General features: G+C 26.9%; 1 protein-coding gene across 4 annotated transcripts in view; it reads left to right on the forward strand.

Moving 5' to 3' along the window:
• Positions 1–26,393, forward strand: part of LOC142328269 (glutamate receptor ionotropic, kainate 2-like) — a 151,938-nt gene that overhangs the window by 105,036 nt on the left and 20,509 nt on the right. The window contains exons 7-13 of one of the 4 annotated variants that reach the window (XM_075371959.1): positions 3,378–3,545; positions 6,670–6,891; positions 9,148–9,351; positions 10,842–10,926; positions 12,369–12,507; positions 19,145–19,282; positions 21,698–21,835. In XM_075371959.1, coding sequence (XP_075228074.1) covers positions 3,378–3,545; positions 6,670–6,891; positions 9,148–9,351; positions 10,842–10,926; positions 12,369–12,507; positions 19,145–19,282; positions 21,698–21,835 — 1,094 coding nt within the window. Of the gene's footprint in view, positions 1–3,377; positions 3,546–6,669; positions 6,892–9,147; positions 9,352–10,841; positions 10,927–12,368; positions 12,508–19,110; positions 19,283–21,697; positions 21,836–26,393 lie in introns of all 4 variants that reach the window. The other 3 variants (XM_075371961.1, XM_075371962.1, XM_075371960.1) reach the window with 3 other exon arrangements.

Below are 26,393 nucleotides of genomic sequence, written 5' to 3' on the forward strand. Positions count from 1 at the left end.
TTCCGGCTTCTGTCCGGACTGTAGGGTCGATGACACCGTGGACCATGTCCTACACATATGTCCCAGGTACGAAGCTGAGCGTACCAAAGTTACTAGGGAACTCGAGAGAGTAAACTCTGTTTTGGATCTACGAGTCAACTGGAGGACTCGTAGAGAGTGGACAATAGTTGCTGGCTTCCTTCGCTTCCTCGCCCTGAGCAGGGCTGCCGAAGGGATTTAGTAGGTGATAGGAACCTGGGTGGCTAGGGACCACCTGGGCAGTTGACTGGCCAAAGGTAGGCGCTTAAGGCAGCGTGCCTCGGTTAGTTCTAATTGGTGTTATTTGTTGGAATTAAGCTGTCGGCGGAGTTGCGGCCGCTGCCAACGGGCATGGTTATCCTTGTCCTGGGGGGTGCGGTCGCGATCCGACGAGGGCGTTTTGTGAGCATACGACACTGTCGGCGGAACATGGCTGTGTGCCACTTCGGTGGTAGGCAGTGGCGTTTCAATGGCGGTTACGAAAGATGGCGAATGTCACGCGGGACTCCGCGATGGAGCTGTGCGGGAGTAGGCGTTCGTTCTCCTCTCCCGGGCAGACCGAAGCGGAGTCAGTCAGTTTGAACTCATTGAGTTATTAAGCGGGGTTCTTTAAGGGAGCTAGGACCAAATTTCGCTGTATTTAAACTTTAGTGGGAAAGTTTTGCTGTAGTAGTAATTTTGCGGATCTTAGACATTCAGTATGTTGGCTCATTAATAGTTAGTACTAGGCGCGGGGTCTTCATTCCGCGGTTAGGCTTCTAGCTTAGTTCCTGAGGGCGACGTGCTAGCGTTCCTGAGGGTGTCCGTTGTCTTCATTCTGAAGGTATAAACACAAAAACTATCTCGGGGTGAACTTTACCGATGCAGATGTCCCTCGGGGCATCTGCATCGGTGGCATTTCTGCGGGGCCTGAACTGAAAGCTGTGGTGCGCAATCAGTTTGAGGGCGAGAAGTTGTCCTCCGTTAAAGCCACTACTGGCTAGGAACGGAGGATCCCACGCTACGAGGTGGAATCTTCTCCCCCCGGGGGGGGAATCGAGATGATGAATAACTCTCGCTGAGCTGTACGGGTATTTTGTAGGCGCCTGCGAGTGGTGGGGCGCAGCCCCACTGTGATGGGCGAGTTACGTGGGTCGCTGGCTTAGTGGGGTGTGGCGCTGTTCAGGCGCGTAGGTATACTGTACTTCCAGTGACATCTGAATGGCTACCGTTGAGTTCGCCGATATGAAGCTCGGCACGTACATACATGCCGTGTATATATATATATATATATATATATATATATACAGAGTGATTTTAAAAGTCTTGAAATAAGGAAAACGGTTCATACAAACTTTCGGTCCGAAAATACTTTATTTTCAAGTTACAGCTAGCAAAAGATTTCGTCCGGATTCCAGTTCCCCTCAGTGAAATAGTTTGTACTGAAATCTTTAAGGCATTATGTAAGGGGTAAACTTCAATATTTTTTTATGTTTTTTGACCTGAGAAATCGAATAAAACAGATCCCAGAGCTGTATCTTCCCTAGTTTTCATGATATCAAAAATAAAACAGAAAAATTAGGCGAGAAAAACAAAAATTTTTTTAGGTGTGAAGTACAATATAACTTTGTTAAATCAGTAACAAATGTGTAAATTTTATTATCAAAACTTGTACAGAATTTAACTTTTGAGAAAACTAATGTGATAAAGTCTATGAAAAACAAAAAAAGAATCAGCTTTTGTTATTAGAAACAAAACAAAAACTTAAGAGAAAAATATTATGAACTTGTAAAAATGAAAAACAGTTGTGTTTAGTACAGTAAATTTAGAACTTTGTAAAATTAAGTTGGAAAAAGTATGTTGAAATGATGTCGTTTCACCGTGAAAACTGAAATTTTGGAGTATTTTTCGTATTAACTTTTTTCTTATTTCAAGCTCTAGAATCAGCCACCAAATTATTTCCCTTCCTTCTGAATCATTCTGTATAGGAAAACACAAATTTTGTTACAAACTGGCAGCTTTTTGTTCATTCTGTATACATGTAAAATGTTTTGCGAGTTAATAAATTAATAATTTATACAACCCCAGATCTGCATTTCCAAAAAAGGCATACTAGGAATTATTAATCATATATTATTATTTAAACCTAAAATTAATCTGAGTATTATTTTCTGCCCTTCGTAGCACTGTTACACTAACATTAGTTTTTGCGTATCAGAGTGCCTTCATTCTCAAAATTACTTGAACACTGAATCTTCCTGATTTGGGATTATCGAATAACCAGCGATGTAATTTTTAACCACAAATTTGTTTTTCCAAAAGTCCCGTTTCTTTTTAAATATTTTCCAAATGTTAGCTAATTTGTATGCCAGAGCTCTCCTATAGTTTATTATTTATTGGCTTAATTGATTCAAAAAAGAGATTGTGGACAAATTGAGAGGTATCTTAGACCAAAACCAGTTATCAATTATGGTAATCTTAGGGGAAATATGAAATATGGTGAAAAAAGAAATTTTAAACTTAAAACATGAAGTAATTATAAAACAGATTCTAATAAAATTTAGAATTAGCTCCAAAGATTTGTGTAATAAATAAAATAATATTTATACAAAAAATTTGTAAGCAATACACAAATTATTTTTGTTTAAAATTAGTTTTTTTTAAGTAAATAAATCATTTTTTAACTGAATGATCTCTTATGTATAGTAAAGTGGTTTAGTGGTATAATAAGTGGTTTGTTTTGTCTATCATTCCTGGAAAAGACCAAGACCAAGGTTATAATTAATAAAAAAAAATAATATTATTGTAAAAATTAAGTAAACTAAGATTTCAATTAATTGAGGCTTCAGCCTGTAAATAGGCTATGAAGCAAAACGGGTCTATTAACACAGCTAGAAGCAAAATTAAATTGCACTTACTGAAACACGAAAAGCTAACTTGATATTGGCTAACACAAATTAAACAAAACAAACTACTCCAGACAGTTCAGTAGAAAACACTAAATCATCAACAATTTTTTTTTTTTAACTGAATGTCCTTTTTTATTGGTATGAATACCATAAATGATAAATCTATTTTACCATAAAATCTGAACTCTTGTTGGTAATTGAACTCAAGACTTTCAGTTTAATGATGAGTAAGACTGAGTCGTTACAGTAGGTATCATAAAATCAGCTAAATGACAGACAACATTAATTCTGAAACTGTTCAGCCAGCAATATTCATACAAATGAATTGCTTACTTACAAACAATCCAAAGAATTCCAGATAGTTGTATTGTTGGTAGAAGATTTTTATGTTTTTTGTTTTTTTTTTTTTTAAGAAATACTTACAGTTGCTACTACAGCCAGTATAATTCAAATTTACATGTATTTTTTCAGGCTCAATCAGCTCTTATCTATGATGCTGTTCATCTTTATGCTGAAGCTTGGGCTAGACTAGAAGTACAGCATAAATCTCCCACACCAATAGATTGCTTTTCAAAGGATGGTATTGAGAGGACAATAGTTCATTCAAATGGATTCAGATTGATACATTTTATGAGAGTTGTAAGTTCTTTATTAAAATTCTTAAAAATTTAAAACTTACGAATTTTGTGAAATTTTTTCTGTTGCATGTTGTAAGAGTATGTCTAAGTAAATACATTTTTCAAATGAATAACTAGATTTTTAGTTTGTTAATAGTTGTTTCTTATTATAACATACCTCATCAGCACAAACTATCAGATATATGTGTAAAACTTATCAGTTTCCCTCAGAATCACGTTTACTTATTCATGTCTCTCAATTCTTCATGCAGAAACTGCATATAACCTTTGAAGCATTTATTAATTATCTTTTATTTTTTAATTCTTCCGAGCATCACAATCTTGCCCCCCTCCCAAATAATTCTAAAAATTCTTAAAGAAGTACCCATTTTAGCATTATTGACAACAATTAATGTTAATTATTGTACACTTTAGATTAAGACATATAATATTTTATCAAGAAAAACAAACCAACATACTTGGCGTTTATAGACCTAGAAAAGGCATTTGATAACATAGACTGGAATAAAATGATCAGCATTTTAAAAAAATTAAGGTTCAAATACAGAGATAGAAGAACAATTGCTAACATGTACAGGAACCAAACAGCAACAGTAACAATTGAAGAACATAAGAAAGAAGCCGTAATAAGAAAGGGAGTCCGACAAGGATGTTCCCTATCTCCATTACTTTTTAATCTTTACATGGAACTAGCAGTTAATGATGTTAAAGAACAATTTAGATTCGGAGTAACAGTACAACGTGGAAAGATAAAGATGCTACGATTTGCTGATGATATAGTAATTCTAGCCAAGAGTAAAAAGGATTTAGAAGAAACAATGAACGGCATAGATGAAGTCCTACACAAGAACTATTGCATGAAAACAAACAAGAACAAAACAAAAGTAATGAAATGTAGTAGAAATAACAAAGATGGAACACTGAATGTGAAAATAGGAGGAGAAAAGATTATGGAGGTAGAAGAATTTTGTTATTTGGGAAGTAGAATTACTAAAGATGGACGAAGCAGGAGCGATATAAAATGCCGAATAGCACAAACTAAACGAGCCTTCAGTAAGAAATATAATTTGTTTACATCAAAAATTAATTTAAATGTCAGGAAAAGATTTTTGAAAGTGTATGTTTGGAGTGTCACTTTATATGGAAGTGAAACTTGGACAATCGGAGTATCTGAGAAGAAAAGATTAGAAGCTTTTGAAATGTGGTGCTATAGGAGAATGTTAAAAATCAGATGGGTGGATAAAGTGACAAATGAAGAGGTATTGCGGCAAATAGATGAAGAAAGAAGCATTTGGAAAAATATAGTTAAAAGAAGAGACAGTCTTATAGGCCACATACTAAGGCATCCTGGAATAGTCGCTTTAATATTGGAAGGACAGGTAGAAGGGAAAAATTGTGTAGGCAGGCCACGTTTGGAATATGTAAAACAAATTGTTAGGGATGTAGGAAGTAGGTGTTATACCGAAATGAAACGACTAGCACTAGATAGGGAATCTTGGAGAGCAGCATCAAACCAGTCAAATGACTGAAGACAAAAATAAATAAAAAAATACCTGAAAAAACTTACTGCGGGATACAATTTTATTTTATTTATAAAAATATGTATTATTTTTACCTATCGTTGTCTACGTAGTCTACGTGGTTACTAAAGCTAACCAAATGAACTAGTAGAAAATTTTGTAAACAAGATTTACTATTTTTGGATACATGAGATCAAATATTGAGAAGAACATTACCTTTGTTTCATATTATATAAATCAGGAAAGTAAAATGTAGATTAAAAGGAAATACTTCCATCATTATTAAATAAATTATCTTTATTAACGTTTTACCTGTATGTTAAATAGATCATGTTAGGAATGATTGATTTGCTTTGTTATTAATTACTACAATAACTTATTTGTTGGCAATAGAATCCACAGCACTGGTTTTATATTATTTAATTAAAAGTAATCAATAATAAAATAATCAATTATATTCTTTTTTATCACTTATTGTCCTGATTACAAAGTATTCAATCATTAAATTTGTTATGGATACAGGTGATACAATTGACAAGTCTCTAAATCACCCTTAGTTTAAATATAATTCATATTCATTTCCATAAACAAAATTATCTAAAGATATGAGTTTTTTATATTTAATAATTTGTTTTTTTTTTACTATCGATTAATTTATAAATACATTTTTTTTTTTCTTTCAATCTGACCTCTAAGGATTACTTTAACATATCTCAGACTTCTTTCTTTTCCAAAAATTCTTCATTCTTTCATACATTTTCATTTATCTCATTGCTTCATTAACAAATGTGCTTTTCTTGTATTGTTCTTGAATTTCAGATTCATCTATCTTTTTCTGAAAGTTTTACTATTCAAAATTCTGCTTTTTGGTATATTGAGTATTTTCAAATCCTTTTCTGCTTTTAAACCAGCTTATTTTTATTATTTTTTTAAAATTAAAAATCTGTTTCGTTAATTTGCTCTTATTTATTTTACACATATGATCTTCTATGGTCATATTTTTCTTAAGATCATATGAATCTTATCCTATGATCAATGAGTGTTATAGGATATATATATATATATATATATATATATATATATATATATATATATGTGTGTGTGTGTGTGTGTGTGTGTGTGTGTGTGTGTGTGAGTGTGTGTTTAAATAAATTTTTAAAATTTGAATAAAAATAAAATCGTATGATATTTTGATGGGCAGTATGTTTGAAATCATGTAAATTATTTTTTCTTATTGCTCTTATTTGTTGGTGTTCCTTCTTCTTACTTATTAGGGTGTATGTATGTATGTTTACTCCACTGTAGCAGCTCAATAGCTGAACTGATTTATATGTATGACCCTGCATTGAAATCCTTATGTTACTGTGATAAGACATATAATATAAACATAAATATGTAAATTAATATGGGCTATATAAATATATATGTATATGTTTAAGTAAATTAAAAAAAATTGAAAAAATTATACTATATACAAATACCATTTACAAAATTGTCACTCAAATGCTCTTTAATTATACTATATTAAAGAGCAGTGTTTATCACCAATGGGTTTTTGGCCAGTCATGTTTTTTTAATTTTTAATATTTATATCTTATTTTTCAGATGCAAAGAGAGGGAATGACCGGACAGATGGGTTTTGATGAAGAGACTGGTCATCGTACATTCTTTTCCATAGAAATTGTACAACTAGTGGAAAAAGGCTTTAAGAAACTTGGTTCATGGGATCCTAAATATGGTATAAATTACTCTCGTTCAACAAGTGAAATGGAAGGAGAACAATTACAAAATATAAAAAATAAAACCTTCATCGTAGCATCTAAAATTGTAAGAAAACTATCTTTATAATAATTGTTTCTAAATTTTTACCTACTTCTTTAAATTTATTAAAATTTAATTTAAAAGACAAAGTGTAAAGAATAATATGAAACATATTCAACATATTAAAATAAAGATTTGGTATCTTTTGTTTTGTTCTTTGTATTTTATTTTTCAAATAAATTAAAACATCTAATAATATTATGTATGGTGTGCTTGAACTAAATCAACAGTTAAAATGAGTTGTGGAAAAAGTTCTTTGTTAAAGAATGATAGCTGAATGAATAAGCAGTAAAATATGGTTGGGGAAAAGACCCAGAGTGCAACCAGGAGGAATTGTATGATTTGTAAGAAGATATACAAAAACTTGAATTTCTAATCACAAGCAGTTTTTAGAGCTATTTTTTGTGTACCCCACCATCACACAAATCAAATTTCTATGAGTCCTAATCTTGAGTTGTTACACATTTTTAATCAAACAGTAAATATTATAAATAATGTTACTGTCAAAACTTGTCAGCCTTTAAATCTGCTTGAATCTTTCTGTAAATGTTTTGTCTCCTTGTTGATACAACTTACTACTCATAGTTACTCGTGTTAACACCACTACAAACGTGTATGCATTTATTTGATTCATTTCACTGCTTTCGTTTTTAGGTTCTGAACTTGTTCTGTAGTTCAGTGTTTCAAGGTATTCATTGTTAATTCATACATAGTTCACAAAAAATTTCAACCACCTCTATGTAGCCTGACATTTTAAAAGCATAGCAATCAATCAAATAAGTTTTTCTCAGTTTTGTGATACTGATTCATGGCAAAAATGTTAAAGTATGATTATTTCATAATTTAAATCAATGTCATTTACAAGACCGTACAAATGACCTACTACAATGAATTTTTTTCTAATGATCAAATAAAGCATGTAGATTGTTGAAAGATAATTCTCTTTATATTACTAGCGAAAATTAACATGAAAAATTTATACAGAATGAACTTCACTTTGTGCAAAAATAATAAGTGAACACTTACGAAAATGTGTATTTTTCGTATTAGTATAAACAAGCTTGTTGCAAATGACAAAAAGCAATTTGCAAAATTGCTTTTGCAAATGAATTTTAATTCATTTAAATCTTCACTAAGTAGACTTTTACAGAACTGTGGTGAGATAGTAAATTGGATCTGCTAATAATCTTATGGATTCACAACACCTTGTTACTATAATGGAGAAGAATCCTGAAAATTTAAGATGTAAATTAATAATAAAATGCCACTGGCTGAAACTAGGTTTAATAAACCTGTTCCTGTATGCATCATAGTACACTACATGCAGCCTCCCTGCATGCTTTGAGATGTACATCAGTGCCTAATGAAGATACTTCCTAAATTTTAATTTTTGTTAAAATTACTGGTACAAACAAAAGGAATCAGAATTAAACTATATTTAACATTTTTTCCTGCTAATGTGATAGACAATTTGTTTTATATATTTTTTATTTTAATTACCTGTAAACTGCTAATATCTCCAAATTATGTTTGTCATATTGTAATATACAGAAAAAAAATGTTTACCCAATAAAAATGATAAAAAAATGAGTGTTTTTTTTTTTTTAACTGTGTATTAAAATGTAATCATATATTATCATGAATTTTCTGAATCATAAAAATGTAGAAATAGCAATATTTTTCCTGTGTGTGTTTGGGTACAAACTTGCTCGGCAAATCCCTATAATGAAAATTTGGTTAGATAGTTTAACAAACACAGATACACCAGATAAAATAGTTAGTAAAATCAGTTTAATAAAATAAATACTTTGATCATAACATAAGAAACATTTGTACATAAGAAATAGTATGTTTTATACAGTGAAAGCTTTGGAATGAATCTGGAGAATGATTAAAGAAAAATTTTAATACTTATATAAAACAAAAGTAATTTTCAGTTATGGATCAGTATGTTTCATTAAAGTAATAGAGTGGTATAGAGTTAAAAATATTATTTAACTGAGAAAAATGATATGTTAGTTTATGCATTATCATTATTAAAATTTTACTCAAATATTTATATAAAATATTAATATTACATTCTACATAAATACATAAGTAATATATAAGTACATTCTACATAAAAGAGTCTACAAGTAAATTATTGATAAAATTTATTAGTTCATTTTTTTGTGATATAAAATATAAATTTGAAATCTATTTAATTTCTTTTTGTTTTGTTTTTTTTTATTTATTTTTTTTTTTTATTTTTTTTTATTTTAGGGAAGTCCATATTTAGAGAAAAAAGCTGGAGAAGGATTAAAAGATAATGACCGTTTTGAAGGATATTCTTTGGACCTTATTGATGAAATTGCAAAGGAATTAGGATTCACTTATATATTTCGATTAGTTCCTGATGGTAAACATGGTTCACTGAACAAAAAGACAGGACAATGGGATGGCCTTATAAGAGAGCTCCAGGAACGGGTATGAAAATAATACTGCCAATTTAATGAATGTAGTGATCTTTAGATCTGCATGTATATTAAAGTAGCAAGATAAGAATTTCATAGCAGAGAATTTAGCCATAAAATAGGTATATAATACAAAAAATATATAGATATAAAAGTTACAAATTAAAAAATTTATATTATTTTAAATTATTAAAATTTTATTTCATAGAATTTTAAGATAAATAGAAATGACAAACCAGACCAAATTTTATACAGTACTTTTTATTATTTAATACCAATTTTTTTTTTTAATAATAAGTACTCGGAGTACAGCAAGTTTTGAAAATGAGATATATTTGAAACACGTCAACATGAATTTAATTATGACAAAGCTAAGAAAGATAGATAATTGTATTCAGTGTAAAAATTATGACAATCAGGGCAGAAAAAAAATTATATATATTTTAATAATAATTTTATTTTTAATTGCCTTCGCAACTATCTCCACTCTGAGATGGCCTTTAAAATTTGGTGTATTTTGTTAATTCAAAAATGTATACTTTTAATTAATATTCATTGCTGATCACAGACAAAAACATGAAAATCAATTAACTTCAAAAGTGAATTAAAAACATCGCAGTTCAAACACGAATGGAGTGACAGCAATGAAACATATATGCTATACTACTTATTTTCTCCAAAGAATACACCTCACTCATCATTTCTCAACAGTATCTGACTTATTAAAAAAAAGATTGTATCTGGTTACTCATGTACTGCTCTGAAACAACTATTACTTTCAGATCATTAAAAAATGTTCCCCCTCACACATTTTTAAAATTTAAATCTAGGAACTACTCTGATGAATAATTGTGTGGATTGAATAAGAGTTTTAACTAATAATTTGAACTTGTAGATTAACCATAAAAGCATAAAACTCATCTCAATTCTAAACAGTGTAAATATTTGTCATGGTTAAGACAAAAGAGTATACTACATTTTCTTACAAACTGATAATTCTGTAACAGCTGGAACATTTCAAGGAGTAGAATTCTGAAAGTGAATTTTAAACAAATTTTCAGAACATTAACTTTTTTTTGTTATTTTTATTTTTGTGATAAATAATTATTTATCACATATATATCTATTTAATACTGTATGATTATTTCTTTTTCATAATATTTCATCTGATATTTTCCTTGATTTTAACAAAAATTTGAATTTTTTCTTACATTCTTAGTTTTTCATACACCCAGTAATTCTCATCATTAAGAGGACAAAATTAGGAAATTAAGAATATGACTTTTTTTAAGAAAATTGGTGTGCATTATTATTGTTGCAGGAAACACTGGAATACTGGAAAACACATACATTTTTGTACAAGACATGGCCAACCAAATTTAAAAATGAGTTATAATGAAGTACAATTTTATTTCTTACTTTTTGAAAAAAAATAAAAAGTTTTAAGGGTACAGATTTCCTTACATAAGACATTTTTAAAAATTGTTTAATTTTTTTTTGCAGAGGGCTGATCTTGCAATTTGTGACTTAACTATTACATTTGACCGAAGAAGTGCTGTTGATTTTACCATGCCTTTCATGACATTAGGTATATCCATATTTTTGTTTTGTTATTTAAAATAAAAATAAAAATCCTTTTTTATTATAAAAGAAACTGTAAAAAAAACTGCTACTTTTATCCATTTACTTAGCCTAGAACATTACAGTTAAATCTACAGTATAAAAATATTGGAAAATTGTGACCTTTAATAAAAGGTTTTACAGTTGATGTTAAATTAATAAAAAAAAGGTTTTATCACTGAATATATATGTTAAGTTCATTACATTTTCATTGTTTGAGTCTGGCCAGAAAATTTATTATCATATATCATCTCCAAAATTTTCAAGTATTTTTGTTTTATTATGTTTTTTAATGAGATACCTATTCTGTCACTTCTTATACCTAATTTATCACAGTTTTCCATCTAAATTATTACCTTTTGAAAAGTTATATTAGGAAGTTATGAAAAGCCAATGCTTTCATAACATGTAACATTTAACATTTGACATGACTACAAGTTCATTAATAATCATTTTAACATTGTACTCTGTTAGTAACTGCCATAATGAATCTCATTTATACAACTTATCAAATATCAGTATTAGATGTACACTGTAACCTATAATTTTTTTTTTTTTTTTGCTTGATGATATCACCACATAGAATAGAAATTGAATTAGAATTAAAGAAATAGAAATAGAATTTTGTAGCATATGAAAACTGCCATGCCTGATTGAGATGTGAACCCGAGACCTCCAGATGAAAGACCAAGATGTTACCACTCTACAATGTCTATTCTTATAATCGTCAAGGATTTGTAATTATTTGTTTATTTTGGCTTAATAAATTAAGTCAAAATTTATTTAATTATAAAGTTTATTTTATAACAAATATGTTTCTTTTATTTAAGCTTGTATGGTAAATATTTAAAAATTGTAATTCCCAAAGTTCTTTATTGGCACTCATTCATATTTAGGCCAATAATAATTTATAAGGTAATTTCTAAGGTATTGATCCTGTTAAGAAATTAACAATTAAAAAAATATGATTCCTCTCAAAAAAAAAGTATAACTATGAACTGTTTATTACAAAACAAAGTTACATTAATTGCTAATAATGAATTAGATAAGCACTGGAGAAATATTTATTGATTGATGTTCCTTACAATCTGTCTACTCCATTGCACTAAAAACCTCACATAGTAGAACATTGAAACATAAAACCATATGAAATAAAGATGAAATGTAAATGATCAGTTATATTTAATATATTCATTCCCACATTCACCAAGTACAGTTTCCTTTTGATGAATATCATCACCATGTTTGTAACTGATATAGCTATTATAAATAATTGGTGTGTACTGGATATAGCCATAAATTTTAATATGAGCACTTCATTGTAGTTATTATGTTTTTAATAAGTAATATGGATTTTATATTACAATATTATTATGTTAATAATTTTTTTTATTTCATAACTTTAAACAGGTATAAGTATTTTGTTCAGCAAACCAGTAAAACAACCACCAGATCTCTTCTCATTTTTTAAACCTCTTTCAATTGACGTCTGGGTATATATGGCAACAGCATACCTGGGAATTTCTTTACTGCTATATTTTCTATCCAGGTCATTACTATTTTCATTTTTCAAATAAAATTATATTTTCTTATACAAAATTTAATTTTCACTAATATTTAACTAAGTAAAAATACAATACATTAAAATACTTCATACATTAACAAAACAAGAAATAAAGATATCTTAAAAAAGAATAAATCATTCGATAAACTTCAATAAGATTATAGCATTGTTAATAGTTAACAAGATACTTGTTCTTTATATAATTAGCACTTTAATATATTTATTTTGTTTTACTGCTTACAAATACTGCTCATTTTTTTTTTTTTTATTACTATTAAATACTGTATCGTGAATGATACATTCATTGCCTTCTTAGATTGCAGTAACTTATTATTAGTGATTAATCTACAAACTTTAATCACCACTTCATAAAACGAAGTACTTCTTAATTATCAAAAATATAAAATCAGTAAAAAATATAAATAGCCATTAATAATCTTAATTTATTTAAATGAAATTTGGGATTTGGCTACTTTTTAAAGAGATGTACTAGAATTCCTAAAATAAAGAGGTGATCTATAGTAAAGGACGAATCTGGGGTTTTCATAGAAAAGTGCAAGTGAATACACAAGTAGAGCAAAGTATGAATTAAATATATTAATTTTTTATTATTTTTATATATTTATAAGATTAAATTAATTAATTATAAGATTCAATTCAGTAATTTCATTATCTTAAATTTATAAAAGTAACAAAATAAGAAACATTTTTAAGATTAAATTCCACTAAAACTATTATGCTGATAGTGGAAATTACTGTTTATTCCAGAATTTGATTATTTCATTAATTTACTTTATATGTCATTTATTTACTTTTTTATTAAGTCATTAAATCCTTATACAATTTTTTAAAGAATTTTGAAAATCCATTAACTGAAAATTAAATTAATTAGTATTATTAATACATTTTACAATGATTTTATTCATAAATAATGGTGCTGTATTATTCATTAGTCATTAATAACAATAAGTGTATCTCTTGTCAAAAATTATTGTGCATGTTGGTTTCCAAATCCAAACTGTATTTTTATTTATGTGTGGTTTCTAAGCAGTATATTAAAGAATGTTCCAAAATTATGAGGCACTGAGGTGAATTATATTTAGTTAGATTTATTTTTGTACAGCGACAGCTTATCTATTTATTTCTAATCTTTATGCAGTAAATAAACCCAAGCCAGGAATGAAAAATCTTATGTTTGGATTGAGGACCACCCTTCTATTTTAAAAAATTTTTTAATTAAATTTGATTATGTATTTTACAATTTTTTACATTATTGGATGGTGTTTAATAAATAGTATAATTGAAAGACTTTATGTTGACTCAATTTCAAGTTCTTACCTTAAAAATTGATTTAACTATTATTAAGCTGTATTATATGCTGAAAATGCGTATTAATTATTCACTGTCGAGAACTCAAAGAATGTTCCAGTTTTCTCAAAGCAATTCTTTTTTTAATTTTCTGTTTTCTGTTTTTTGTGATTATAAAATTTGAAGTTACTCCTTGTACTCGATTCCCAGATTTAATTGACTTTGAGAAGTAAATATAGACCAACATATTTATTCCATTCACTTCAAGTAAGTATTATAAATTTATTAATTAATTTTATTAACACCAGTTGAGAAAAAATGCTCTGTATAACGAACAAGAACTTGTTTTTATTAAATATATTTTTCATATAATTTCTTGTGTACATTGTAACATGTCTGAGTAATAATCAATTGTAAATAAAACACCCATTAATATAAATCAGCTTATTAAAAAGATCATAGACCTTTTCTAAGTTATTGTACGAGTATATCAAATTGTGCTAATCTATTTTTCTGCTCCTAAAAAATTTAATTTTAATTTAAAAGTTTCTATTCCATTAATGGATTTCATATCTTTAGAAATTATTGAGAATAGACTCATATTAAAATATATGTAATTTTTACAAAGTAGAAGAAAAATAAATAAATAGGAGTAAAATAATTAATTTTTTTATAGAGAATTAAATTTATCTTCAAAAATGTATAAATAGTAACATTATATATATTTATATACACACACATATAAGATTTATTTGTTGTGTTATATCTTTTATATTTATTTTTATTTTAAATGAAAAACCTATAAAGCTTGTAAGCCAAAATGAAAAGCATGTTGCTTTTCATTGACACAGCTCTAATTTTCTTGAAATCTAAAGGAAATTGAAAGTTACATCTTGAACTACAGATTTTTTTTTTTCTAAGAATATTTCTAGCTATGGGCTAGATTGCCTTTTCAACCTTCATATCAGACTTACTAGGGAACCTAAATCTTATCTTCGGTTCAGATCATAAATAATTGATATCTATTGGCACTACCTTTTCTCTGCCAACTCTTTTATGTTTACTCTTTTTTTTTTTAATTTTGCTTTGCGCATCCTTTTTTCAATAACATTACTTTATCATTATCTTTTTTCAATATTTTTATTTTTTATTCTTTATTTTACTTTCATTATCTTTTTTTTTTATTATTATCTTTATTTTGCTTCGTCATCCTTTTTTCATTATCATTATTATTATCATTTATCATTACGTTATTAAATTTTTATTTATGTTACACCATATTTCATTTTTTAATAGATTTGAACCTAATGAAACTTAATTTATATTCTAATAATAAATTTTAAATATATATTATGTTTATGTCTCTGAGGAATAATAATTGTTATTGTTTTATTGATCAGTGTAGAGAGAAAAAATGTTTATATTACTGTGTGTATAATTAGTTGCATCTTCTACTCAGAATTTCCAAGTACTTTTAAAAATCATATCCCATTCATTAAAGTGTTATATATTTTCATATACTAATTTTCTATGAAAAAAAATAATTTTTCCACCAACATGTGCATGTAGGAGTGTGTATGTGTATATAAATATTTGTGTGTGTGTGGGGGGGTATGTGTCTTTACTGTGTATTTTTATATTATACATATATTAGATTGTAAATACCAATAAGGTCATGGTGTACATTTAGAACTTTTCTTGTATGGGATTGGATCAGTGGTTATAAGATGCATAACACAGTAGCAGTGAGTTTATATTCAATATTTATTTAAATTCACTCTTCAAAGAATCCAATCGCATAAAATTATATATGAATTTAGATACATGACTTTCTTGAGAAATGATTCAACTTTCATTAGTCTTAAAAATTCAACAAAAAATTTCCTCTTTTAATTCTTATAAATTCCCTTACTAGAACAATTACTTGATAAATGTTACTGCTGTTTGTAACAGGTTTGTAAACACCATCTGTCTGTCATCAGTTATGAAATATGCAAAAACAGAGCTACTTTACTTGCTATTAGTTTCATATCCCTCTAATTGAGTAACTACACCAGCTCTAAAATAATTACACCTAATTTCCAAAAATCATTCTGGGTTATTTTTTCTTTGAGATAATTGTACCTTGCAAAAGGATGTAATCCTAATCTTGGGTCAAGCCATTACTAGTTAATTAATTTTTTAGAGGGATTAGAAGACCTGGCTTTCCAAAATAAACATTTTAGCTGCTAGGTTTATTGAGCAATCATGGAACACAGCCTCTATGGCTGTCAATAGCACACTGTATGGCACACAATACAGCCTCTAAGTTAGTCCACAGGCTGTCCTCCTATCAAAATTACACCAAAGATGCAATGGCTTTTGTTTACCTGCATTAAACTAGTACAGAAATATTGCTCGATTTCACAATGAAAAGTTCCCAGTCCTAGCCAAGTGAGCACATTTTTTAAAGAAATTATATACAGCTGAAACATTCTAAAAATAGTTTTATTAGAATGTTTTTTATATAGAGTTTGCAAATGTTATATATGTTACATATGCAAATGTTACATAATCATACTCATTTGCTGAAAATAATTTTAACTGTATATTTAGTTAAATGCCTATATTCAGTAGAATAGTATAATCTAATTAGAATTTTAATTACAGAAAATGATTTTATATAATTATTGTTGTTTTTGTATTCTTTAATTTAACAGATGTAAATTACTTACACCACAGTTACTTTATTTTTTTTTTAATTAGCTTTTCTAATTAACATATTTAATTATGCACCATACAAACAATCAGCTTTATTTTAAATCATTATGACTTCAATTCAATTTAATTTGTCATGCAAATTTATAAAAGAATTTTACGATGCTGATTTATTACACTACTTCAATTGAATTTTTTTTTATACTTATTCATCACATAATCACCATTTCAAATTTTTTTCTACTTGAAATCAGAAGAATTGAGAAAGTGTAATTATATTTTCACATATCAGCATCTGTAATAATCATTACTTTGCATAACTTTATGAAATTAACCATTTAAATCTACAACTATTATAGCTGACATTTTATTCCAGTACTGGGATATTTTAAACGTTTCTGTAATGTTAAAAGCATTTGAGTGGAAATATTGTGTACGTTGATATAATTGCATGTTTAATGATTTATATTATCTCTATTTTAATATGCAATACTAATTAACTTTTAAGCATAACTCACAACTGAAATAGGAAGAAATTACAACGATACTCATTTCACCATAAGTTTGGAAGTTTGCAGAGGTTATTTCATTATCTAATCTCAGAGGTTATTTCATTTCTAATCTAATAACAATGGTGAATGTAATTCTTATGATTTATTTCCCTTAAAAATTAAAAAAAGAATTTTAAATAATATTTGATTATTAATGTATTAATTAGGTTAATATATTTTGTTTTTATTTCATTTAAAGTAATCTCTTCAGTTATTTACCTTAGATCATTTTTCATTCTAAAAAATAAACCTAAACTATCTCTTATCAAGATTCTAACCAAATTTTTAAGTATAACCATCCAAGGATATGTAAACATGAATAATGATTTGTATCATTACTTTCAAGTAGAAAAAAATTTGAATTAAGGTGATTAATTAATACCTTTTCTCTGTTATCCAATTTTGTTCTGAAATCATCTTCTAAATAACCTTGGTTTTTTGTTTGTCTTTTGTTACAATAATTTGCTACAAGATATCAAGATATTCCAGGCAATTATAAAATTTTCCAAACCAGTTAAGCATCTCTGATTATTTTATTAATAAATAAGAAAGATTTTACCCTAAACATATGTATGTTCTAATAAAACAGACTACTGCTAAAATAAATTTAAGGATTATAATTCATTATAAAACACTTTTTTAATTCATTTCATTCTATAAATTAAACAAAAACAAATTTAGAATACTGAAATATTTTTTATTGAATTAATTTATGAAAGGAGGATTGAAAAGAGTATATAAAGAAGTGTATTAATACTTACCTTGTCTAATCAGTTCTTTAACTGAACTAACAAATTTACCATTTCAAAAGTCTTAGTATCTTTTTTTTTTTTAATTCAAGAGAAAAAACAAATTAAACTTGAAGAAGAATAACTCTTAACAAGAATGAGCACCTTATTTGATCTTTTTTTTTTGTTTTTATAACAAAGATATGTATTTGTAAGTAAACACAAAAAATATATAGTTAAATTTGTATATCTTTATTATGAATTCTGCAATACGTAAGAATAATATTTTCAGTTTTTTGATATTCACTTGTTACTATTTCTATAGTTTATCAATAAATAAGCATGCTGATGACTTAAATTTAGTCATAAAAATGATGAGTTTGATTAGTTTTTATATAAAAATAAAAATAGTAGAAAAACTATTAATATGGAAAAACTGAAAAAAAATTATTTTCTTTTTAAATCAACCTGATTTAAGTCACCTGAATTTAAACAGGTGACAAATTAATCAATTATGGACTATTTACAATGCCGAATATATTTTGATGTCCTCAGCGAGTTTCATCATAAATGAAACAATTTAGTTATATTCAGTTTTTATGATCTTTGTTCTTATATTTTTAAGCTTAGCCAACATATTATATCTACATTAAATCAAGTTTTGAGAATTCTTTCCAAGATACGCTTTAAAAGTTATAGTTTTCAGTTTATCTTTAGTAGTTTTAGGTTGCATACTACTAATTTTAAACAAAATTATAATTTAAAAATAAATGTTTTATAAAATTGCTTTACAGGTTTTTAAGTTCTTGATTCTACAATCAATACTGCTTTAAAATTGTGAAATGTCTATTGATAAGTAATTAATTTCCTAAGTAATGATTATTATTGTATAAAGACAAATTAATTTATAATTCTTTTGAAAGACTTTTTTTTTATATACACATATAACCATAAATATAAATAACATTAGATAACTGTGGTTTCAAATTCTAATAATTACCTGTATCTCATATGTTCAGTGTAAGATTATGTATAAATACATCAAAAAGTTATTTACTCAGTTTGCTTTTTGTGTTTATAATCATGCAGTCTTTCATTTTTCTGTAAATTTACATAATAAAATAATTTCTGTGGAAACTGAAAAATGACAGAAACAGTACTGTATTTGCAATTTACATGAAGCATAACTTAGTCCATATATTAGTTCAGTTGTAATTTTTAACCCTAGAGCTTTTAGCAGCTGATTTAACAGTAACATGTTTTTTAGTAATATTGTAGTCAGTTGTTTGCGTTTTTCTTTTGAGTTGTGTCGCAAGATGGCATGCAGTATGTTCGCAGATGTTCACCATTTGAATGGGAAAATCCCCACCCCTGCAATCCAGATCCAGAAGAACTAGAACTGACATTCACTCTACAAAATTGCCTTTGGTTTGGTATTGGATCTCTCATGGCTCAAGGATGCGATTTGTTGCCAAAGTAAGATAATTAATTACTTAATAATTATTACAATATCCCACCAAACCGCATGTAATAATTAATTATTGTATAGATAGAACAGTAAAGAAAATGAACCTTGGATTTTCCTTAAATAATTTAAAAAAATTAAGAAGCCACTTCAATTTCATTAATAAAAAAATAGAAGTAGAGTAAAATACATTTTTGAAATTTATTAGAATAATTAATACAATACATCAAACATAATATCATTTTATTAACCACAGCTATAATCAACTGATAAAGATAAATGCAACTATAATAATAACTATAAAAATCAACCTCAACCAGCAAAATATATCTTGAACACTTTCACTGTCACATCATCACCAGGAGACAAATAGAATCTGTCTTTACCCCAGTATCCAACATAACAAAATTTTATTTTAAATATTCTGACTAAGATGGACTGAAAATAATATTTGATAATAATGCCAGCATAAATGAGGTTTTTTAAACCTTTGTATTTTTTAGGTCATCTTAGTCAGAATATTTAAAATAAAATTTTATGTTGGATACTGGGATAGACAGATTAAAACATCTGACAATGACTACACAACAAATGAATTATTTTTTATACCTCTTGATAATGAGATGAAAGGAAAAAGTATTTGAAATATATTTTGTATTTTTTTTGGTAACGATTTAATTTTAATCGTAATTGAGTTTGATTTTATTATAAATATGATATTTTATAAATATTTCCTTATTCTAAGTAAACGTGTCTTGAAAATTAAATAATTCTTTTAATAGCAAACTTCAATTAATTGATAACACCATTTATTAAATTTTTTTTAAAGAATATAAGAAAGTAATCTTTTGATGAATTAGTTATTTTGTTTATTTAATATTGTATATTATTTAATATATATACTTGTTTCTGTAATATTTTTAATAAATTATTAATTAAAAGAAAGGATTCTGAAATAAACATATGAACAGATTTTCATTTCTTAAAAAAAAAGCAATAATATTTTATATACAGTTTTAAATTTATAATAATTACTTATATAATTGTTTCTGTACTTGAATCATATTTATCCTGGGGAATCATATAATATTAAATTAACTAAAAATTGTTTGACCCTGCATGAATCAGTGCTTGATGATTTAACTAACCTAATGAATTTTGTACAAGATAGTTTTTGCTTTACATGTTGCATGAAATTTTATAATTGTCAGTAAAATAAAATAATAATTAACTCAATCTTTTTTTTTCAGTTTAATGTTCAAATTGCATTATAAAAAAGAATATAGTAGTTTTATGAAAAAATAAAACTATTATATTTTATCCATAAAGGATGACTTAACTACAATTGATGACCAAATTTTATATAATTAACCTTGAGTGTCTTTACAAAATTGTATTTAAAAAAGTCATTTCTTTTTTCTCAATTTGAAGGTGACGAAAGAAAATGAGAGCACTTGCCTTTTTCGAGAATGTCAACAGTTCAAGCCCTGGCTAGATCAGTTATATTTTATTGCTATTGGTTCCTTGAAATATCTCTTGACCATCATTATATTGTTGGTTTAATAACACTTTATGACCTAATCTAATTGCTTAAATGACCCAAATCAAGAAAGCTGAAATAAATAACTGAAAACTTTTGGATATCATATGAATCAATTAGAATCGAGTTTCTATGTTGTTGATTAAAAAAAAAATTAACATCTCAGTATTGGTGTAATAATTATTTTAAATCTTTCTCATGTGTACAATATCTAGTACAGTTATAGAAAATTGATGAACTTTTAAATTATCTCTAATGAAAAATAGTCCTTAATTCTAATTATAAAATTATTTTGGTAAAAAAAGTTCTTTTGACACAATTTATAGATCTGTTCCCTAAGAACAATGAATAGATGTATTTATATCTTTGATTAACTTGGAGGAAAAGGCCAATAGCAATAACTCCTCTAAATTTTGTTTATTCTGGCTGGCACTCTGTATAACAGCTGCCAGTTGATGAATATGATAAATGAATTTTTTTTAGTGTGTGAAAAATGCCAGACCAGGACTTGAATTCAGAACCTCCAGATGAAAGGCAGAGATGCTATTACTCTGCCAAGGAGATCGGTGGTAAGAAAATTAATCAAAAATAATTATTTTTTAAAAAATATGTTTTATTACTTTATAGTTTTATTAAACAATTTTAATGATTCAATAATCATAAAAAATTGTTTACGTATTTGGTTTTCAAATCGGCACGAACAGATTGATTATTCTCCATTTTAATCTGTAATTCAGTAAAAATATAAACATAATGCAATTTGAATTTATTAACAATAACTAAAAAAATTTCTATTTCAGCAGAACCTGAAACAAGACCCGCATGTAATGTGGCAACACACCAGCATGTGAGTGACCCTGTTATCCTAACCTAAGCTTGTTCACAGGATATCACCTTACGAGTGGAACAACCCTCACCCATGCAAGTCGGATCCTGAAGTTCTTGAAAATAATTTGACATTGAACAATTTAATATGGCTCAGTTGTGGATCATTAATGCAACAGGGTTCAGATATAGCCCCACAGTAAGAATAATAATAATTATTATATACTATCTCTTCTGAATTATTTTATTTATTCGTCTGTCTATTACTGAAAAATTAAAAAGTAATAAGAATCATATTAATGCATGAAATTTATTCAAATAACATAAAATAATTGTATAAATACTTTAAAAAGTAAGGTTTTAAGATTAATTTTGATCACCTCAGTGACACAGACCATAGGTATTGTGCATGCCTACACTTTGAAGGTTCCAGGTTCACTTCCTGGCTAATTCTAGAAAACTTCTAATTAATCAACCTTAGCATAATTGGTTATCATCTTAGTAATTGATGTAGCTATTTTTTTGTTAAATGGAATTGTAAGCAGCTACAAATAATGTAGAGATAATAATTGCCAAAAGTATCTATTTAATTGTCATTCCTTTTTCTTTAGTTTGAGAACTATTAACATTATCTCCAAGAATTGATTAGGGAAATTTTTCTAATTTAACATTGCTTTCTACAGAATAAGTGCAATTAAACTATATTTTTCAATAAATTTAAAATGTATTTTATTAACAGACACTCCTCATTATATTACATTACTCATTTATTAATTTTGCACTATTAATGTTGTAATATAATAACAGGTGTACCACAACAACTGGTCTTTTCCTGTCTCAGACCAATTAATTCTAATCAATCAATTGAGCCTCAGATCAAACTAAGTTCACAAAATAAATAACACCAAAACTCTCCATCAACATGAAATATCAACATATTAGGAGTTATTGTAAATGAATTGAATGTTATTCCTGCAAACATAATAAATTAGCTGTAATAACATCTTAATCAGTAACCATTAATCCAACTGACAAGATTAATTCTCAATTAATAACAAAATTTCAAAACAGTAAAAAAAAAACAATTTTTATTAGATCATGTTAGGTATGATCTGTTGGATGAGATCCTTCTGATAAGAACTATCATATAAGAGAATGGTTTAAATTAAAGAATTTCAAAACATTAAAAGTGAGATTTCAATTCTTTGTATCTTTTTAATCATCAATACAGAATTGTTTTCATTGAGTCAGTTACTTATTAGAACATCAAGCACGCTGAAATTTAGCTAACATTCAACCATGGCAATTGAAACCTTAAATCCTTTCAGCAAAAGTGCTGACGTAGAGCAGGTGAAGATTACAACCTCTTAAAGAAAGTATATAAGAACTTTTATAATGTTAAAGATTTTTTCTCAGATCTCCATAATATAAGGAAGAAATTTATTAATTTATTTTGATATATGTAACAAATCTAAAACTATAAGCTAAGAATGTTAACATTTTGTTACATTTTACAAAAAAGATAAAATAAGAACAATAATTATTACTTTTACTGTATTTTATATAAAAGTTTGAGTGTATATACGATAGAAATATTTCATCAGTAACAACTGTAAAATTTAATGCGGTTACTTTAACTCCAGTAAGAATCAGTGGTATGTGTTTTTATCAAATTTTCACCACCTTATTTTTTACTACATCTGAGTAGTAAAAAATAATGCATATAATGCAAACGCAGTTGATTTTTAAATTTGTAAAAAACATTTATTATTGTTCTGTTTTGGTTTTTGCATAAATTTGAAAATTTGTAAGTTATTTTGAGTAAGCCATCACACTTTTCACTCATTCTAATAAATGAAATAATAAAACCTACAGTTTGAAAATACACTCTGTATTGGTTATGAAGACAGGGGTGTGGACAAGAGTGGATATTCTGTACTTTCAATTTGGAACAAGGGTCCAAAATAAGAACCATAGGCTTCTTTTGATGGAATAAGTAAACTATCAGTAATAACTACTACATGCACAAAATTGTAATCTAAATAAAATAGAATTAATATTTACATATCAAAATTACAAAAATTGATTAACAGAAAACAAAAAAAAATAACCATTAAACTGGGAAAACATAGCTTTATAATTCTGCAATGGCTTTCAAAGAATACTGAACAACATTTTTACTGATTTTTTTTTTGGATGAAAGAATTTTATTCCTAACAAGAATTAAGACCAGGTTGAGGAGAGATTCAAGAAGGTTATGATTCTTCTACAAGACCAAAACTTATTTTAGCCTGATGAAAAAAAGATGTAAAATTACACTGATGAGTTTCCCACTTTGTACTGCAATACAAATCTGTTATAAGGAAGCAATAACGCAATGATTCAGCTTACATGAGCTGAGCTTAAATTTCATAGTTCTTCATAAATATTCTATACATAAATAACATGCTGTAACTAACATTACTGAATTTACATGTAACTTAATTTTTTTTCATATTAGATTTTAAAAGTTATGTTAAATTAGTATTAATAGAAATAAAGTAATTCTGTTACAATAGATTACATCTTCATAGAACTTTAAGTTATTATGTTTTTACCAAAATGTATTATTTTTTTTTTTTTTTGTTAAATCTTAACCTTACTTTTTAATGTACCAGAAGATTAAATTTTACATGTTTAATTACATAAGTTAACTGTGGTAATAATAAACATAATTCTTTTATGGTTATAATAATTTTATTATTATAGTAAATGATTGTATTAATTTATTGACAAAAAAAACCTTTTTACTACCATGTGTGAGTTGTTTTTTCAACACTTGTGTATTATAAATATTCTTTATCAATTAAACCTCAATTCCTTTAACTTTGACCTCAACTAATTTGAGACTAATCACAAATAATTTTTGCAGTTTGTTATTCCTTTATAATATTTTGTTTTTTTAGAAAATTAATTTTTTTACAAGTTTTATAACCATTATTTAATATATTATCGTTAGTAAGAATTATATTTTCATTAATTAATAATAACTTTTTATTACTTAAAATGATATTTCTGTTTAAAATAAGAATAATTCATGGAACTGCATTTTAAAAATACCTTATTTGTTGCAGTACATTACTTTTATACAGCAAATATTCTTTTTTATTTCTTCTACTGCTTTAAAAATGTTGCAGTTTGGTTGTTAAAGTAATACTTCAAGAAATAAATTTTTATTTTCAAAAGTACAACCATTTTATTGAGTCCTTCATGAGGTGATTGTCTTGTTATCAGAAATAATATTTTTTTAAGGACAAAGAGCATGGATGCAACAGGGCCTATGCTCCAACATACTAATTTTTTTTTGTTATAATTTGATGATAAATGTATTAATGTTATAATTTTTAATCATTTATTTAAAGAATAATTTTCAAATTAAAATAGAAAGAAAGAATAAAAAGTTGTCTAAGAAACTTCTTTTTAAAATCTACCCTTAAAACCTCCAACAATGAATCACCTATTGCTTTTTTGGATTGGACCAGTTTTCATCATGGACAAATTAATATAATGATGTTCTTACGTATATGATTTTGGAGACACCAAAGCAAGCTTCAACAAGCTTCAAATTTCATTTAACATCAAATACAACGCATATTCTCATTCTACACACATCTCACCACTTTACTATATTTCAATGTTTAAAAAAATTACTTACATCGTTATTGTGTTTTAACGTGAGAATAATTAATAAAATATAAAATTAATTACATCTGGCAGTTACCAAAGAATAGCATCTACATGTAATTTGTAATATTTTAATTATTATTGCTCACCTTTCCTTTCACCTGTTGCCACACATACATACATACATACATACACATACATACATACATTGAAATAAGGTGATTTTCAAATCCTACCAGTGACATGTTTATTCTGTTCATCACAGAAACTGGCTAAACAGCTAAGATCATTACTTTTAGAAAATGCAACTTTGACTGGTGCTTCTTATCTCAAGGGATTAAATTCCCTGGCATGAACAACATAATGCAACATAAATACTTTGCCTACTCAAGGAGTGAAAAAGGAAACATAGCATAATTGAGTTATGCAGTTGTGATTCTGTTGTTAGTGACAAAATTTGAACAGCATATTGTCAATTTAAAAAAAACTAAAAATATTTCTCAAAATTATTTGAGCCATTAATTAGCCTTAATTACAATTATTAAATGTTTTCATAATTCTCAGTTTTTTTTTGTTTTTTTTTAATTTTTTAATTGTATATTTTTTATTTATTACTATTCTTTATGTTATTGATATTTTTACTACTGTTTTAGAAAATGTCTCAGCAATCAGTAAGTGAAGTACAAATCCAATTTTTTTTTTACTAATATTTTATAGAAAATTAATCAATTGTAATATTTTATCAAACTGAGAATAAGTATACTGCATGAAACTAAGCCTTTTGTAACAGAAAGGAATATTGCTATATGCATTCAATGTGAATAACATGACTGCTATACTGTTTCACCTAAAACCACCAGTTTTCATAAATCTTATCACCACATTTGGTCTTGAATTCATACAAAGAACATCTATGATATTAATTATTTATTGTATATTTTAGATAATTTTTATTTATTTATTGTTTTTCATAATTCCAATAAAACTTTATTCTACATAATAAAAATAATAATTAAAATTAAATATTCTGAAATAATATTTTGATGGTATAATCGCTTGAATGCATTCAGAAACAAACAAATGTAACTCATCTA

This window comes from Lycorma delicatula, chromosome 7 (genome assembly GCF_047948215.1).
Source record: "Lycorma delicatula isolate Av1 chromosome 7, ASM4794821v1, whole genome shotgun sequence".
In the NCBI taxonomy this organism is placed as follows: Eukaryota; Metazoa; Arthropoda; class Insecta; order Hemiptera; family Fulgoridae; genus Lycorma; species Lycorma delicatula.